This window comes from Sebastes fasciatus, chromosome 16 (genome assembly GCF_043250625.1).
Source record: "Sebastes fasciatus isolate fSebFas1 chromosome 16, fSebFas1.pri, whole genome shotgun sequence".
In the NCBI taxonomy this organism is placed as follows: domain Eukaryota; kingdom Metazoa; phylum Chordata; class Actinopteri; order Perciformes; family Sebastidae; genus Sebastes; species Sebastes fasciatus.
In genome coordinates, this window is record NC_133810.1 from 15,744,890 (window position 1) to 15,764,258 (window position 19,369).

A 19,369-nucleotide genomic window follows, 5' to 3' on the forward strand; every position below is an offset into this window, starting at 1 on the left:
TCATATTAAACCAGGGGTCAGCAACCTGCGGCTCTGGAGCCACATGAGGCTCTTTAACCCCTCTCCAGTGGCTTCCTGTGGATTTAAAAAAAACAACTGTTTTTTGGTTTACATTTTCATTTTTATTTATCATTGTTGTAGGTCTATGGTACGATGGTAGGACGGAGTATTGGGGCCAAATTAAGGAAAACAAATTAATCTGAGATTTCGAGAATAAAATCATATTACGAGAATAAAATCATAGGTTTACGAGAAAAAAAGTAATATTATGAGAATAAAGTCATAATATTAGTATATATATATATATATATAGTAGTAATTTTACGTGTTATTTTATTTTTTTCTCATAAAGTTATGACTTTATTCTCATTATATTACGACTTGTTTTCCCCATAAAGTTATTACTTTATTCTCCTTGTATTACGACTTTTTTGTTGTAATATTATGACTTTATTCTGGAAATCTCATTTGTTTTTTCCCTCAATATGACCCTAATACTCCGTAGTACATTTGCACTTTGGCCCTCACTGCATTAGATTTATATACTATATACTTAGACTATAAGCTGTGTTAACTTCATCACAATGCTCAAAACGTTTTGCAGATTTTTTTTGCCTAAAATGTCTCTTTTGATAGTAAAGGTTAGCTGACCCCTGTATTAAACCGAGGGGGAGGTTTCATTTTCAAACCTCCGGCTAATCTGCTACGCCATTATGTCCAAGGCCCCCTGAACGCACCGGGAACAGCAGCGGTCTCCATAGAAACCCTGAGGCACAAACTTTAACCCAGTTGATGTGAGTTTGTCAGAAACATGACTGCAGATAGCGACTACAGCAAATACGATCTGGCACGGCTGCAGGCAGAACTTGAGCAAGAGAGAGAGATGAAGTAAGTTTATTTAATATTATCAAAGAGATTAAATGTTATTTTCTACTGCAAAAAATAACATTAATCTTGGTTTTTGATTACAGAGAAATGCTTGAAGAGTCAGTGTCTGACCTGCGGAGTACCATGTGTGAACTGCAGGAAAGACTGCACAGTGTTGATGGGGAAGGTGAGTCATTTTTTATTATTTTTATAATATAGTCTGAAACTGCGGTAACGTGAGCCGCAGAGTGACAAACCGTGGTACCGCCAGCCGCCGTCTGACTCCCGTTGCTCCTAAAGTAGTGTTATTATGGTAAGGATGTCCTCTAAGCGAGGCGAACGGCGTTATCACGGTTTTGCGCTCGGCGGCTCACGTTACCGCAGTCTTGGAAAGCGAGGAGTGAGCGGAGGGGTACTCAGTTGGTTGCAATCTGCAACCACACCACTACATGTCGCCAAATACACACTGCACCTTTAAGTAAGGTTTTGAATGCAATGACTTTTACTTAGTAGTATTTTCACAGTTTGGTATTGCAACTTGCATTTTAGAGACCCCCAGTGAATCATTGTGTAGGAAAGGCTTGTGAATAATTTAGAAACTAGATTTTAAATAAATATACATAAATATATAGTACATTAACATCTGGAGTCATTTTTGTAAGGAATTTTTATTTTCACCTCCAGCAGTGGCAAGATGTCACCCAACACTGGTTTCCATTAGCCCAGTCACTCTTCAGTGTTGTCTGTAATGTGTCCTCCTGTCCCCAAATGGGACTATAGTGTGACAGTTTCCTGTTTATTGTGTACCAGGAAATGAGTGGAAGACAAGGTATGAGACACAGATTGAGCTAAACGGACAGTTGGACAGACAGATGTCGCTCATTCATGAGAGACTGGAGGACCTACGAGGAAACCCCATGGGTGAGTTCACAGGCTGGTGCCAGCTTTTAAAAAGTTTTTTTTGCTGGAAGTACATTTGTTAGGTTAATATTGGAGCCTGCAAGCTTTACACAAGAGTTAAATACCTTGTAGTATAGCCTACAGTATGGTTTACTTTAAGAGCGGTATCATTGCAATACATCCACAATAGGGCTGTCAATCGATTCAAATATTTAATCGCGTTTAATCGCGTGATTGTCCAAAGTAAATCACGATTAATCACAAATGAATTGCACATTTTTGTCAAGTGAGATTTGTCAAGTATTTAATACTCTTATCACAACATGGGAGTGGATATATTATGCTTGCTTTATGCAAATGTAAGTATATATTTATTATTGGAACATAAAATAATGACAAATATTGTCCAGAAACCCTCACATGTACTGCATTTAGCATAAGAAATATGCTTAAATCTTAACATGGCAAACTGAAGCCCAACAGGCAACAACAGCTGTCAGTTAGTCAGTGTGCTGACTTGACTATGACTTGCCCCAAACTGCATGTGATTATTATAAAGTGGGCATGTCTGTAAAGGGGAGACTCGTGGGTACCCATAGAACCGATTTGCATTCACATATCTTGAGGTCAGAGGTCAAGGGACCCCTTTGAAAATGGCCATGACAGTTTTTCCTTGCCAAAATTTAGCGTAAGTTTGAAGCATTATTTAACCTCCTTCGCGATGAGCTAGTATGACATGGTTGGTACCAATGGATCCCTTAGGTTTTTCTAGTTTCATGTGATGCCAGTATCTTCACTAGATTTAAAACTGAGCCCGCTACAACCTCTGGAAGATCGATTGTGTTATTATTGGGTTAACTTTGATAGCCCTAGTAAGAAGACAACATGTTCAGTGTGATATATTCACTGCTCTCAAGCAAGTTTGTGTTTCAAAGCATGCACACTGGCATAATGCTCACACACACACTCTTGTTTTTCACAGATCGACTGGCCTCCATCCGAACGTATGATGACATGCCGGTGGTGAGTGCAAACATGTTCATTTTCTATTGAGCTTTTTCTTGATCCTTTTTGTTGTTATTTAGTGAGTTCTTTCCCCAAGTGCAGATTAACAAACAGGACCAACAGAGAGCTGTAAATGTGTATAAAATAAAGACACATACCAGCAGAGAGAGCCAGAGACCCAGAATGAGGCAGGACAGAGTGGATTGTAACGCCAGCTGCTCTCCATCCTCCCGCTGATGCAGGCTGAATCAACCACAGTTTAATCACAGCACTGTAATCACAGGATTACAAACCATGGGAGAGTAATGCACACTAATTACAATGCTTTAACACGCAGAAATGCACAACACACACTGAAAGGCTACAATACAGTCTAAATATGTGTGTGTGTGTGGGCCTTTAGGCAGAACTAACAGATGCTCATTAGTGTATCCAAGGAGTGACAGTCAGACTGTGTACTGACGGTCTGTAGATGAACTGTAAAATATACATATGTGAGAAGAATATGGATTATTTTTAACCAGTGCAGTGAGTCAATGTTAGGACAACAGTGTTCTGTTAAAGCAAGCAATACAATAACATGCCGTGTTGCTACGCCGCGTATCTACACCGTATTTCTACGCCGTGTTTCTACGCCGTGTTTCTACGCCGTGTTTCTACGCCGTGTTTCTACGCCGTGTTTCTACGCCGTGTTTCTACAGTAGCCAAGAACGGAAAAACCAAACACTGGCTGTAGAGAGAGCCTTTTGTGTTTTATGTTACCTGAAGGCCACCGTAGTTCTCTGACATGCTTGTGAAACTGCGGTAACGTGAGCCGCAGAGTGCAAAACTGTGGTACTGCCAGCCGCCGTCTGACTCCCGTTGCTCCTAAAGTAGTGTTATTATGGTAAGGATGGCCTCTGAGCGAAGTGAACGGCGTTACCACAGTTTTGCACTCAGCGGCTCACGTTACCGCAGTCTTGGAATGGGAGAAGTGAGCGGAGGGGTAGTCAGTTGGTTGCAATCTGCAACCACACCACTAGATGTCACCAAATACACACTGTACCTTTAAGTAAGGTTTTGAATGCAATGACTTTTACTTAGTAGTATTTTCACAGTGTGGTATTGCAACTTGCATTTTAGAGACCCCCAGTGAATCAATGTGTAGGAAAGGGTTGTGAATAATTTAGAAACTAGATTTTCAAAACATATACATAAATATATAATACATTAACATCTGGAGTCATTTCTGTAAGGAATTTTTATTTTCACATCAATTAAGACCAACAGGACGTGAAGTAACAGAAGGGAGAGCGGCCAAGCTAGTTCAAGTCTCAGCAAAGAGAAATATGGATCTCAATGCTAGTTTTGACAGTGAAGAGGTTGAAAATGTATGTTCATACGCATATATACGCCGACCACACTCTTAATTAACCATAATTATGATCCTGCTAGGTGTCGAATAAGAACAGACAAGATAATGTAAAGTATCTGAATAGTTGTTCCACCACTGACTGTAACATTTAACTATTATTTATAAAATACTCAACAATTGGCTGATCCACAAGCACCGGACTGGTATGATGCATATAAACCAAGTCTTACTGCACTGCTCTGTACCAGACATCTCATCTAGCCTTATACCATGTCTCTGCTCTAATGCGTTCATTTGGTTATTGAATAATGCATGAGCCTAATCCATTTTTGTGCTCATGTTTTCTGCATTAAGCATTCTGTTATTGTTTGATCCTAGTAGATAGTGCCATGTAATTCTAGTACAAATTGATATTTAATTAGACATCAGCAGTGCAACACCTTTTTATTTGTTATGAATGTCGCTAATTGATGGAAACACTTTGCCGCAGGAAACACTGAGACAGCGTCTGAAGCTCCTGACTGAGGAGAAGTGTGGCCTCCAGAGTCAGTTGATGGACTGTCGGAGCAGAATTGAACAGGAGGGAAAGGTGTGAACCTCAGTCATTAGGATTTTATGTTCAATATTGTTGGGGGGTCACAATGTCTGCTGGTCCAGTTTCATTGTTTCTCAGACAAGCAGCTTTACATTTTACATTAATTAGCAAAGGCTTGAAAACGATTTGGCTGATATTTCGTCATTTTTTAGCAACCGTTGATGCAAAATTGAACCTTAAACTTTGTCCTGTACTGCCACGACCAGGCCGGTATGCTCTTAATTTGGCGACTTGGCTCTTTGTTTATTGTTCTGCTCAACAAATAGTGAGATATTAGTTGAATAAAGGTTTAACACGCAGCTTGTGCAGCCAGTAATCCATGTTCTAATCTGTTGCTCATTAACACCGAAGACCTCCTGTAACACACTCCCAATAAACACACAGGCAGCAAACACATAACAAGAGCTGCACTCTGAGCAGACAGATTATTACTGACAGTTGTGTTGTCCATGAATGGAAAACTGTGACAATAAGGTCCTCTGTTTCTTTCAAATATCAGGCCTTTCATAAAACCAATGATGAGAGGCGGGCATACCTTTCAGAAATCGCTAAGGTAAGCATTTCCCTTTCATCCATGTCAAAAATAGTGCTCATAAGGAGTCGAGCAAGTAGCTCTCAAAACAAACCTGTTGACTACTAATTAAATATACGCCACCCTGGAGAATAGCTGTCATGATTAAATGCTACAGAAGGATAATTCAGAGCAGACTGGTGCGCTCTCTAGCTTTTCTCTTTCAGGCCTAGTTATGGTTTCTCATTCATCCTCCCTCTTGTTATATAATAGGTGAGTGTCTGTTCAACCAAAAAAGTGAGTCAAGGACTTTCTGCCTCATTCTGCGACAAAGTTGGTTACTGGAGGAATGCAGCTGCAAGGAAACTACATTTCTCCCTCAGCGTTTTAGCAACAAATCTTGACATTCATAGTGACGGCACATGACTGGCTCATGCCTGCCGTGAACACAACAGCACACCTACACGTGGATACAGCTAAACACAATGTTTATGTGTCTGGAGCTCACTAACTGTCATTACTCATGAATTGTCCACTGCCACAGCTGTCCTCCACCCTTGAAGCCCAGAGAAGACAGTACTCCACCCAGCCACAGAGGGCGCCAGAGAGCAAACAGAGGAGGTCAGTGAGACACAACACTCACAGGTGATGGACACAATAATATCTACTGTCAACCAGGGTTATTCTAATAAACTAAAACTAAAATAGGCAGTGAAAAATATTTTTAGTAAACTGAAACTAAATCCTTTAAGAAAAGCTAAACCAGAACTATATTGCCTGGTTAAAAACTAATAAAAATTAATGTAAATTCGTTTCAGTTTTATTTATTTATTTTTTAGATATAATATATCACTACTGAAAAGAAGGAGACAGCATGAATTTCCGTCAACTCTCGTTGACGTTGGACCAGAGAAATTGCACGAACTTGATATTGCCGGAGATGGCGCTATGACACAATTGCTTCACTAAAGTAGCACGAAGATTAAACATTATGGCCATTCCTACACAGTTGTTCAACCATGCATTTTGTATGTACAGTATATGTAGCTACAAACTTCTGAGACATTATAGCTGGCCCTAACAAAAACAAACTAAAACTACTTTCAAACTAAAACTAAATAAATAAAAACTAAAACTTACCTTTTCTGAAAAACTGAACCTAAACCAAAAGTAGCAAACACACTCTGAAAACGAACTAAAACTAAACTAAAATTAAAACGAAAAGTCATAACTAAAATGAAATGTAAACTAATTGAAAATTCCAAACTATTATAACCTTACTGTAGACTGTCAAGCTGAATTAAAAAAACAACATTATGAGCTTCACATTGGTAACATTTGTTTGTTTGATTTGGTGTATGAATATGTACATTTGATAACAGCTTTTTCCCTTTATTTTCACTTCATTTGATTTATTTATAAGGGATTGTGTACAATATTATATGTGAAATAAATGCTCCCATTTGATGTATTTTTGTCTTAGAGTTAACAGAGAGCTAATATTCATCTGTATTTCATATGCAGTACAGTAAAAACATGGAACTAAAATGACCAAATTAAAAACAGCAAAAGGACATAATTATAGAGCAAAAAAAAATGAGTAAAATGCAGAGTCAGTATGTACAGATCAAAGTTATTGCTTTAATTCGGCTTTAAAGTTAATGTTAGAACTGCAACACTTTAAAGAGAGCTCCATTGAGTGGTGGCTTTAATGCTGGCTGCACAAATGCAAAAAGAGAAAAAGAGATATTATGGAAGATATATTTAACATTTTATGCACAACACACACTAAAAATCAGTTTATAGACATCCATGACTCTTTAACTACGTTTGCTATATGACATACTGTGAGTAAATATCATCTCTGTGTAAACAAATTTGATTTGCAATCAGACTTAATTTTGCAGTTAATGTATTATCATGATTTGCCGCTAATAGAGTAATCATGCTAGACAGATTAACTCAGAATTAATAAATGACTTACGGCTGTCAATCGATTAAACTATTTAATCGTGATTAATCGCATGATTGTCCCTAGTTAATCGTGATCGCAAATTAATCATCCATGTTTTATCTGTTCAAAATGTACCTTGAAGGGAAACTATCAAGTATTTAATACTCTTATGAACACGGGAGTGAGCAAATATGCTTGCTTTATGCAAATGTACAGTATTTAGTTATTTATAACTGGAAATCAATTAACAACACAAAACAATGACAAACCCTCACAGGTACTGCATTTAACATAACAAATATGCTCAAATCATAACATGGCAAACTGCAGCCCAACAGGCAACAACAGCTGTCAGTGTGTCAGTGTGCTGACTTGACTATGACTTGCCCCAAACTGCATGTGATTATCATAAAGTGGGCATGTCTGTAAAGGGGAGACTCGTGGGTACCCATAGAACCCAGTTTCATTCACATATCTTGAGGTCAGAGGTCAAGGGACCCCTTTGAAAATGGCCATGACAGTTTTTCCTCGCCAAATTTTAACATAAGTTTGGAGTGTTATTTAACCCCCTATAGTTTTCTAGGTTTTCTAGTTTCATATGATGCCAGTATCTTCACTTTAGCTTTAAAACTGACCTACATCCTAAAAATCGCAAGTTGTTAGTGGCGTTTAAACAAATTCGCCTTAACACATTATTATCGCATTAACTTTGACAGCCCTAACATTAATAAATTCTGAGATCCTAGACTATTATTGCTTTTGAATTGAGAAGTTCAGTGTTATTTTATCTCTCTGAAGCACTTTAATAGAAAACACTGTGTCTCTGATTCTGCTAAACTAACTACATTTTCTGATTGCATAGAGGGAGGCGGACCAGCAGGAAGGCAGAGGCTGATTCTAAGAAAGGAAAAGAGAGAGAAGAAGATGGAGGAGGAGTGCGTGTGAAAGGAGGAGGAGGAGGTGGTGGAGCAGCAGCAGAGAGAAGAGAAGAAAATAAATCCCAACGGGGAAGCAGCAGGTTACCCACCCTAAAGCACTACCTGAAACACAATCCCTAACCCCTAAACCTGCTGGTATAGCCCTTTTTTAAAAGGAGGTAATGTGGCTTTGTTTACATTTCTCAAAAGATGATTGTGAGGTTATCTACCCATGTGCCACAAAGTGTTGTGGCACAATTGATGCCAAATACAGTGGTATAAAATGTTACATTTATAATGAAGTCTGGCATTATTTTTTCAACAAAAAGAGTAGCTACGAGGAGAAATGTTTAAAAAGGAGAAATATTACAAGCTCTTGAGTGCGGCGAGGTCGTCTCTTAATGTGCCAGAAGCCTGCTGAGCCTGACATTTCTCGTGTCACTGCGATTTTATTTTTCTGAAACACCTCCTACGACTTGTATTACGTAAGCAACACCACGTCCACCACTCTCCGAATGTACTTCACCCACAGAGCAACCAGTCACCCCCGTCCCACCCACTGACCGCCTTTACAAACGTAGGTGTAAGAAAACTGTATCCATACGCGATGCGGTAGTGAATAGGAAGATTGCCAGAGGCTGTTTCATTTGTTTGTGTGGAGGATGGGTTGTGTTCTTGTCAGCCTCAAAACTGAATTGAAACAAAAGACATGTTCTCATAGGCGAAACCAGCATGAATTTATCAGTTTGTCTCTTTATAGCTTTACGAAATTGCAGTTTCCTTCTTCACTGATAGGTCTGTAATTGCAATGACGTCATATTAATTAGCTCATAGGTTTTGACCTGAAATTGGTGTTTGAGACAAAGAGGTTACAGGCAAAGAACAATTCATTAAGGGGAATTATGCATTACCTACTCTCTGACTACAGTATATGTCCAAGACCAGCATGGCAGTGTGTTGTAGTGACGAGGGAACTGGCCTTTAAGTAGAAGGGCAGAGATCAAGCCCCGGTGTCAACAAGCATCAGACCAGCTGAACGGTCCTTGAGCGTGACACTGAATACTCAACTACCTTCAGCTTGCTGTGAAGAAAAATGTTAAAATAAATAAATACAATTAAACTTCTGAATAAATTTCCTTACTTTTATTAATGCAATAATATTTAATTTCAATTCTTTAACTATTATATTTGATTCAATATTTCTGTTTTCCATTATAAGCATTTTTTGTCTGTTTAGTGTGAGTGTGTCTGTATGTTTGTGTCTGCTCGTCATAAGAGTTTATCATTCAAAATATATATATGTCTTTCAAAATATATATCTATTTTTAGCATATTCCCTTATCTTCCTTACAATTTGCTGAGCCACTTGCTCAGCTGTTGCCATGTTGAGAGCCGTGCGGAGGCAATAGAAATGCTACAAATCTCGCATTTAGCACCTTTAAATATTCTACGATCTCACCGAGTCGGTCACTAATTTATCCTTCTCTTCATTCAATAAACCAACTCCAAAAAATATCACCTGTTGACCTCAGCAATCCAAATCCTCAGACGCTCTAATTTCCAGCTCCAGGAGACATGTGTTAGTGACTTCACTGTCTAAAATGATTGGAACTGCACAGTGTGAAATCTGTTTTTGGCTGTTCTTTCCCTTTACAGGTCCACTCATATTTCTGCTATAGTTGTCAGACTCTGTGTACAATCCTATATGTGCTGCAGTGACAGGTTGTTTGTCTTGGATTAATGACTTAATTTAAAGATGGCCGGTCCATATTGCCTCATGGAAGAGTGAGCACATTTACAGCACACCACTCTCTTTACCTCTTTCTCCTCTTTTTACTCTCTGTTTCACGCACAAGCTCATTTTAGTACAATTCACTGCATCCTGCCCATGAATCACACAGCCACAGAGTACCCACCTAGATTTCTTCTGCTGGCAGGTGAAACACGGTGACAAATCACTACAGTATCCGTCAAAACACCACGAGTCGCACTACTGCCCAATTTAGTGTACGTGCAAGTTTATATGTGTGCATATAAGAGACTCATTTGCAAATGCATGTGTGCATTCATGTGAAAGACTCTGCTTTAAAACCTGTAATATGTGCCAGAGTGACAGACTTTCCTAGTCGTCCCTATGTTCACACACCACACTGTGTTGTGTGAAATTGTAGCATAAAGATGCAGCAATTAATGACAGAATGGAAAGAGTATCTTTGTACAGTAGCATCTGTCTACAGTCTGAGTGGGTGGGTTTTTACATTTCTCTCCTGGGCACTGAAATTAAGACCGATTTAATTTGTTGGGATTACTCCAGATGGGATTCGCCATGCACAATATGAATCATCAGCCCATCCATCCACATCTGAATGAGCTCCAACTTCTGGTTTATTTATCATTCGTAGAAATGCTTTTACTTGTGTTTTCTTAGTGTCTCTGAAACAACTTTTAGAGTCAAAAAGTGGTAGTCGTGAGTCACTGAGAAAAAAGTGATCTCTGTACTTCAGCAGATCATAAAACTGTCCGAACCACATTAAATGTGCCTGAAAAGACACTTTGATAGCCGTTGTCACAAATGCTCAAAATCTCCATCTCTTTATATACAAGTCAATTGAACCTCAGGAACTTGCCTAGTCATACTCCAGGAGCAAAGATGACCTTGATGAAGAATTGCACCCATTTTATCACTTGTGTTATACAAGTGATAAAATGGATGCAAGCCTATCATTCTGGATTTATTTTGGCCAGTCAGCTGCAATGCTGAAACAAACGTGGATGCACATAAACTGTCATATTTCGTATGCTTGCTTACAGAGTTGCACTCAAGGCTGAGCTGCTTAAACCTCTGAAATGCCTGTATTTATTCACAGCAATGCTAAAATCCATTAATTTTTATGTCTCCCTATGCTATTTAAATACAGGTGGACTCTGACAAATATCCGATTTGACTTGCAAATTTTTAGGAATTAAGAATGGAAATGAGACCATGGTCCTGCTGTTAACGTCCTTCACTGTGTCCTCCATCTTTCTTAATCTAAAGACACGTGTGCTCTGTTTCCCCAGGATTCATTTAGACAGGAACACCTTGTCAGCCCTCAGTTTTTGACGCCCACTGGGTCCTTGTGTGTGTGTTTCTCCCCCAAAATAGACAAATCTGCGTGGAGGAAAATGTTTGTTTTCTTTCTCACATCCTGATGCATTCATGTGCATATGCAGTCAAACAGGCAGGTCTGCGCGCGGAAGCAGTCATAAAAGATGCAATCACATGCTGTATTTGACCAGTAAAATGTCAGATATATTCATGCAAGTTGTGGATTAGTTGAGCTGGATGGTATTATATGTGACCTTTTAAAGGGACTATTTGTAACTTTCAGAAATGCTTCTTAACAGCGACACCTGTGGCCGTGAAATCAACGAAAGTCAGCGTCGGGCTCGCGCTTGCTCGCTCTCAATATACCTGAACGAGCATCGCTCAAAACAGTGAGGCGACACACGTCAGCTAAAACCACAATATCACTCTATATTTCAGCTGCTTGGCAGTAATGTTAGCTGACCAGACGAAGGTCTCTCCATGAACATGATTTAGATCTGATCCTAGTGTTGGCTTTTCCTGCCTAAGTGCAGGCTGAGGCAGTGGGGCTCTGCAGCATGTCTCCTCTGCTCTCTCCGCCCGCAGCCGGAGAGAGCAGAGGAGACACCGGCACCCGGTCGGTAACGAGAAGACAACGTAACTCTCTGCACAGTTCGGTCACTTCACAAGACATGGAAAGCCTCTGTTGGTCTGGAGGAGCTGCAGCAGTTATTTCTGCACAAACGTCCCCTGTGCATTCACTAGATATTCTCAGAGCTAAACTAACTCTTCTGCAGTGTGGAGTGAGCGCGCGTTCACGTCTAGAGGTGGAGCGAGCTGAGCTGTCTGAGTGAAGGAGAGCAGGCAGAGGAGGAGGGTACAGCGGCTACACGCGAACGCGCATATGCGAGCGCGCATGTGTGACGACCCGCTACATTTATGCGCGTACAAAGTTATAAATAGTCCCTTTAAAAGAAGCATTAAAAAAAATGTCACAAGCATAACATAAACAGTGATGTGCACAGATATCTTTGGGGGCACCCTCTCCTAATTATTTATAAAAAATAAAGTTACATACAGTAGCACAGATATTTGACTTACTTACATATTTATTTATTTCAATACCCATACAATCATGCATATTTGTAATACTCAACAGATGATGGACACAGTTTTGGACCAGCAGAGTGATGGTGAAGTAAAGATGACCCCAACATTGAGGACGTTTTTTGATCAACAAGCTCTATTTTGATGCTTTTTATGGATTTTGGGCACCTTATTTACATGCAAAGTACATGTCTTAATCAAAAAAACTGTTGTTTATACTTTCCAGATTAACTATGAATTGTGAAGATATAGTAGCCTATACACTCTGCCATTTATTCTCTACTGTAAGTCTAGTCATAGGCCAAAATGTCAGGTTCTTGAGCACCACCTTGGGTCTTTCTGTGCTTGTGCCTGAACATAAATACGAAGAAAGTGAAGCATTTTACATAAAAAAGCTGTGACATGTTCAACACATAACACAATGTCTTCCACCTGTTCAACCCCTGTAAATACAATGATATAAAGACAATATTTTAACTGCAACTTTCACCTTCACTGGCACAGATAAATGCAGGGCAACACATACAGACATATATAGTTCATCAGGGAGTGGTGATGGAGCAGAATAGGGTGGTCTCTGGAGGCCAGGATGTAGGTCAGTGGTCTTTATCGCTCCCATTGCTCGGAGAGACTATTTCCCACCGTCACATACAAACAAACTCCAGAGTTTATAGGAAGAAACAGGCTTATGTTAACGAGACAGCAGCATCCTCTCCAGCTCTCATCTCTCTTCCTGCATGTTGCTTATGGAGTCCCGTGTAACTCAACATAGTATGTTGAAATCATTTAGACATGTAATCCCAATTGAGTCTTCATACACGAGATAAATAAATGGGATTGGGTACAAAATCATACTTGTCACAGTGCATTTGGATCACTGTGAAAGCTGCTCTACAGTACATAGTTTGAATCTTATAGTTTAGCTGCCTTGAGACCCTTGTGTATACATTGGAGTAAGTGTGTTACATAACAGCTCACGTGCAAATATTCCTGTGGGTTAAACATAATGCTGTTTATTATAGTATCATGGTTTTGATGAGATGTGATTGGTCGTAACCTACACACCGAAAATATAGATTATACTTCTTGTTTTGATGAAGTCATTCACATTCACAAATATGTCATGAAATTGAATTAAAAATACATATCAATTAATTTATGAATGATGATTTCTGGTATTCTATGACCACAGAATTCTCCAGAAATGTATTTTTGTTACTTAAAGCAGCAATGGGTAATTGGAGCAAATATGATTAAAAAAAATATTTTTTATAAAACGGTCACTATATCCTAACAGTAGTACATGAGGCAGGTAATCTGAAAGAAATCATGTGCCGAGCCGGAGTCTGCCGTCTATAAGCAGCTGTCAATCACTCGAGATCAAATGGTCAAACTAGACAGCGCTGATCAAATATGAATCAATATTCTGTTACTGTAATGTCTATTTCTTGTCTCAAATGTTTTCAGAAACATCTTGTAGTGTACTGTTTCGCTGTAAAAATGAGAAAGTTTGTGACGCCGGCAGCCATGTTGCGATCAGTTGAGGAAATACCAAGCACCGCCTTGCACAGCCAATAGGAACGCTCAATAGGAAACGCTCTCTCTGAAATGATCTGTGATTGGCAAAAGTCTCCCGTCACGGGGCTAGATTTTTTAAAGCCTGAAAACAGAGCCAAGAGGAGGTGCAGAAGTCTAGTTTCCTCTCAGAACACTTGAATTACAATATGCTGAAAGGTTATTATGGAATTTTTACCCATTGATGATGCCAAAAACATTCTGCCTACTGCAGGTTTAAAGGTTCAAATATGACAGTAAAAAAACATTATTTTTCACTCTTCTTAATGGAGCATCAAAGTGATTAAATAAAAAATAAATTGTCAATTCATCCGAGTCGTGTCCTCAGGGCTGGGGGGTGGTGGTTCCAGGACCAGCAGCACCCCCCCATCTAGCACCAGTGGGAAGCTGTGGGTTTGCATCCTAATGAGGGGTAGGTGGGGGGGGGCGCTGAATGAAAATCACGACAGAGTGACGTGGTGGAGGAGGAGGTGGGTGAAAAGAGAGAAGGGAGGGGGAAGCAGCTGCTATACCTAGTTCATATCCAGTCCAGCCTCTGCTGCTGCTTCTCACACACACACATAAACACACATATACTGGTGTCTGGTGGTGGTGGTGGTGAACTGTACAACAAAGGGACGCACAGAGGGGGCTCATCGCAGCCAGGATATAGGAGCACACATTATCATCACAACTCTTCTTTTTCTTCACATCTATTGGGGAAATAAAACAGCAGGCACACTGGAGGTGACCGTCACTGAAGCGCTAATTGCGCACGTCGGTAAGAATGCGCTCATTATCATCAGCTGATAGAAAAAGTGATGCATCATTGTCTTAAAACACACTCTTATACTCTCAACTACAATTTTTTAATTCTTAAATTATAATTATTTTGAATCGCAGTTTAATGTTTGTCTGCTGTGCGTAAAGAGGGTAAATTAATAGGCTGTTATTGATTCGTGACTGGCGCTCTATATGTGCGCCTCAGAGCCACTAGGCGCACTCTGACAGACAGTCTGTGGGTCGTCATGAGGCTTCGGCTTAAGAGCACTTAATCTGTCATTAGGGAGTTATTTTCAGACGGTGCGCCAGCGACGGACATCGGCTGGGCTACTTTATACCAGCGCGTCCAAAAAAAACTCATTTTGGTTCTTGCTTTTAGGGAAACACCGCTTTGTTTTTGTTTACTTCAAACTTTTTCTCTTCCTCCCAGACAGTACAGCCGTACTTGTGAGCCTCGCGATGGAAATGGAGCATTTCGACGACCGGGACAAAGGTCAGAGACACGGCCGCTCCAACAGCAAGATGAACGGGGTGCCGAGTCCGACGCACAGTGCCCACTGCAGCCTGTACCGGACCCGCACCCTGAAGACTCTCACCACGGAGAAGAGAGCCAAGAAGGTGCGCTTCTACCGCAACGGAGACCGCTACTTCAACGGGATAGTGTACGCCATCTCCTCGGACCGGTTCCGGACCTTTGACGCCCTGCTGGCCGACCTGACCCGCTCCCTGTCCGACAATGTGAACCTGCCGCAAGGCGTCCGGACCATCTACACTCTGGACGGCTGCAAGAAGATCAGCAGCATCGAGCAGCTGGTAGAAGGCGAGTAGAGCATCAACAGCACACCTGTTGGGGGGACTTCACTTAATTGATAGGTTTATGTGTTCCTCTCATGCACCTGCATGGGGGACTACACTTAAACCTGCAGTAGGCAGAATATTTTTGGCATCATTGGACAAAAATCCCATAATAACCTTTCAGCACATTGTGATTCAAGTGTTCTGAGAGAAAACTAGACTTCTGCACCTCCTCTTGGCTCTGTTTTCAGGCTTTAAAAAATCTAGCCTGTGAAGGGAGACTTTGACCAATCACAGATCATTTCATTGAGAGAGCGTTCCTATTGGCTGTGCTCCGGTCATGTGACCGGAACTTGCCGTTCCTTCAACAGATTTTACAATGGCTCTCATAGACTTTTGCCAATCACAGGTCATTTCAGAGAGAGCGTTCCTATTGAGCGTTCCTATTGGCTGTGCTCCGGCTGTTGGGCGGCGCTTGGTCCTGGAACCACCCCCAGCCCCGAAGACAGGCGTTGGCTGAATTGACAATTTATTTTTATTTAATTACTTTGATGCTCCATTAAGAAGAGCAAAACAAAAAAAAATGTTTGTCATATTTGAACCTTTAAACCTGCGTTAATGTTTTTGGCATCATTGGAAAAAAAATTCCATAATGACCTTTCAGCATATTGTAATTCAAGTGTTCTAAGAGAAAACTAGACTTCTGCACCTCCTCATGACTCTGTTTTCAGGCTTTAGTAAAATCTAGCCAGTGATGGAAGACTTTGGCCAATCACATGTCATTTCAGAGAGAGAGAGCGTTCCTATTAGCTGTGCTCCGGCTGGTGGTCAGTGCTTCGTATTTCCTCAACTGATTTAAACACTTAAAGATGGTGTAGGCAGAATATTTTGGCATCATTGGACAAAAATGCCATAATAACCTTTCAGACTTAAATCTTGATGGAAAAACTGAGATGTCTTGAACTGTGAGGCAGTTTAATACAGATGGAGACATCAGCTATGACCCCTCTACTTATTTCATTACAAAGGACGTGAAAGCATTTCATACTATAGTGTGGAGAAACCTGGTTTAATTAAACTTAATGTCAATTTGGTGAAATTAGCATTTTTAAAACTGCATCAGAATCTAAATAAACTGAATGCTGTTGTAATACACTAATTTTGGCCACAATCATCGTACTTGAGATAACTAGACTTCTGCAACTCCTCATGGCTCTGTTTTCAGGCTTTAAAAAATCTAGCCAGTGACGGGAGACTTTGGCCAATCACAGGTCATTTCAGAGAAAGAGAGAGCGTTCCTATTGGCTGTGCTCCGGCTGGTGGGCGGTGCTTGGTATTTTCCTCAACTGATCTCAACATGGCTGCCGGGTCACAAACTTTCTCATTTTATTATTTTTTTTAATCATATTTGCTCCAATTCTACCTACTGCATCATTAATTGACAAAATAATCGACAGATTAATCAACAATGAAAATAATCGTTAGTTGCAGTCCTAATGTGCCATTAATTTTACTTATGTAATCACCACAATAATACAAAACAAGACAATATAATATAGTCATACGGTGAACGTACAGTACTTCAATACCCAGTAAATGTAGATATAATGACCTGTTTTAAAACAAACAAATCACTGCTAATTTCTATAAGATTACGGTCATTTAAAGATGGTAAAGAACAGGTTTAGCCACAACATGAAACGCCCTGTTCTTTGTAAATGAATGTCAAACCCATGTAGTTATATTGATTATGGTCCCACCCCTAGGCCACATGCTGCACTTAGTTCTGAAACAGTACACAGTACACTAAAGCCAACCTTGATCTAGATATATATAAATAACTTTTCAATAACTTGTGAAATAAATTTGCCCTTTGTCTTGATAATAATACAATTATTTTATATATATATATATATATATATATATATATATGCTTTAAAAAGTAAGAAAAAAAATACAAAATACAATATTTCCTCATTGTTTTTACATTAAATTAAAGGTCATATTGATATAATTTTTATGTAGACGAATATTTAAAAAAAAAAAATGGTAGATCTGATTTTTTTTGTCATATAGGCTACAAAACATGCCTAGAATACTACCACAAAAATAATTAATGTAACAAAAAACAATGCAGCCACCCTTGATCTACATATATAAATAACTTTTCAATAACTTGTGAAGTAAATTTGCACTTTGACTTAATAATAATACATTTATTTATACAGTGCTTTAAAAAGTAAAAGAACAAAGTTACCATATATATATATATATATATATATATATAATGTTTTTTAAAAGGCTTAGGCTAATTCCAATATTTGTTCCTCACTGTTTTTACATTCACAATTAAAGGTTTTATTGATAACATTTTTATGTGGATGAATATTTTAAATAAATAAATAAATAATGTATTTAAATTACTGAAAATACATCCACAGAGCTTTTAGAAAGGTGCCGAATAAAAGTATGGCTTTTCCTGACAACAATTATGATTGTGAATTAATCATTTTAAAAAATTTGGTGAGTCCAAAATGAATGTTTCTTGTTTATTTCTATGGAAGATATCTCACGTTTGGTTCCCCCTGCTAACAAGGCTTGTGAGCCAATAGTAAAACAACGTTGGTATCACGTGGTATCTCTGGGTCATCAGTTACTGTAGAAAAAGCGGATAAATGGCTGAGATTGACGGTAAATGCCTGGCAACGACTTGTAGTGAAGTAAATGCTATGGAACGCGGGACGGAGAATGCGACAGCTAGTGGCTGAATGTTATCAATGTTATCAATAGCACCTTTAATTGCAGGTTTATGTGTTCCTCTCATGCACCTGGGAGACTCATGGCCTTATCAGCATAGTTGCTAATCTAAAATCTAGTGGGACATGTCTGTCTGTGCATCTCTTCCTCTAAGGAACAAACCCTGTCAGCTGCCATGTTATATGATCTTTCCCTGCTCACCTCTCTGTTGTAGCTAGACAAACCTGAGACTATGGAAATGTGAAGTGAGCAGTAATTTACGGGTTTAAAATTAGGCTCAGCAAGATATTTTTTTTATGGACACTGCTCTATAAAACTGGCTAAACACACTGTAGATTATTATTATGAAGATTATACCACTCAATTGATGGCCATATGGTGATACAGACATATGTTTCGGCTCAGATTAGCTCTCTCTTGATCTGTTTTACTCTCTAAGAGGTGACATGGGATGGACTACAAGTTGTTGACATTGTCTTTGGTTGACATGGGATATGAAAATATAGGCCTGAAGGAAAGCAAGCTGCAAAATATCCCATATTTAATCTATTTAATCATGTATTATGTTGCATGCTGCTAGAATAATAGTGTTGTTGCTTGGTTAAGAGATGCTGCACACTGCTTCCTTCCTTTCTTTACCTTTCTTCTCTGCATTATGTCATACTCTTCACCATTTTTGCTCTCTCTAAATAGAGCTGCTCATTTCTTTTGTTATTTCTGAAGCTCATGTAATTTCCTCCAATTAATCCCTTCTTTTGTCTCCCTCCTCCCTCCCCTTAACCCCAACAGGTGACAGTTATGTGTGCAGCTCCATCGAAGCCTACAAGAAGTTGGATTACACAAAAAACGTGAACCCCAACTGGTCGGTGAACGTCAAGGCCTCGGCTGCGTCCTCCCGCGGGCCTCCCTCCCTGGGCAGCGCCAATGCCGGTGCCCCCGAGAGCCGCGAAATCAAGGACTTCATACGTCCAAAGCTTGTGACAGTGGTGCGGAGCGGAGTGAAGCCCCGCAAAGCTGTGAGGATCCTGCTGAACAAGAAGACGGCCCATTCCTACGAGCAAGTCCTGACCGACATCACGGATGCCATCAAGCTGGACTCCGGGGTGGTGAAGAAGATCTACACGCTGGAGGGCAAACTGGTGAGAAATCTTAGGTCATTTTGTAAGCATTGTTCGTGTTGTGGAGGGAAACACTAATGTATTA

General features: G+C 39.8%; 2 protein-coding genes and 1 long non-coding RNA gene across 10 annotated transcripts in view; all 3 read left to right on the forward strand.

Annotated features, from left to right (window-relative positions):
- The first annotated feature begins 730 nt into the window (after positions 1 to 730).
- Positions 731 to 11,462, forward strand: ccdc169 (coiled-coil domain containing 169). Its single transcript, XM_074611426.1, has 8 exons — positions 731 to 888; positions 972 to 1,054; positions 1,678 to 1,788; positions 2,750 to 2,790; positions 4,617 to 4,715; positions 5,221 to 5,274; positions 5,777 to 5,853; positions 8,049 to 11,462. The coding sequence occupies exons 1-8, from the start codon at positions 812 to 814 to the stop codon at positions 8,242 to 8,244; spliced, it is 738 nt and encodes a 245-aa protein (XP_074467527.1). The 5' UTR covers positions 731 to 811; the 3' UTR covers positions 8,245 to 11,462.
- On the forward strand, positions 3,083 to 3,982 carry LOC141753085 (uncharacterized). Its single transcript, XR_012590387.1, has 2 exons — positions 3,083 to 3,437; positions 3,477 to 3,982. It is a non-coding gene; the product is annotated as an uncharacterized LOC141753085 (long non-coding RNA).
- A 2,892-nt stretch (positions 11,463 to 14,354) lies between the features above and the next one.
- The window catches only part of LOC141752359 (serine/threonine-protein kinase DCLK1-like), a 60,641-nt gene continuing 55,626 nt past the window's right edge, over positions 14,355 to 19,369 (forward strand). For 4 of the 8 annotated variants that reach the window (XM_074610214.1, XM_074610216.1, XM_074610217.1 and 1 more), the window contains exons 1-3: positions 14,367 to 14,612; positions 15,045 to 15,434; positions 18,956 to 19,305. In XM_074610214.1, coding sequence (XP_074466315.1) covers positions 15,074 to 15,434; positions 18,956 to 19,305 — 711 coding nt within the window. In that variant the 5' untranslated portion in view covers positions 14,367 to 14,612; positions 15,045 to 15,073. Of the gene's footprint in view, positions 14,613 to 14,835; positions 15,435 to 18,955; positions 19,306 to 19,369 lie in introns of those variants that run through there. The other 4 variants (XR_012590221.1, XM_074610220.1, XM_074610221.1 and 1 more) reach the window with 3 other exon arrangements.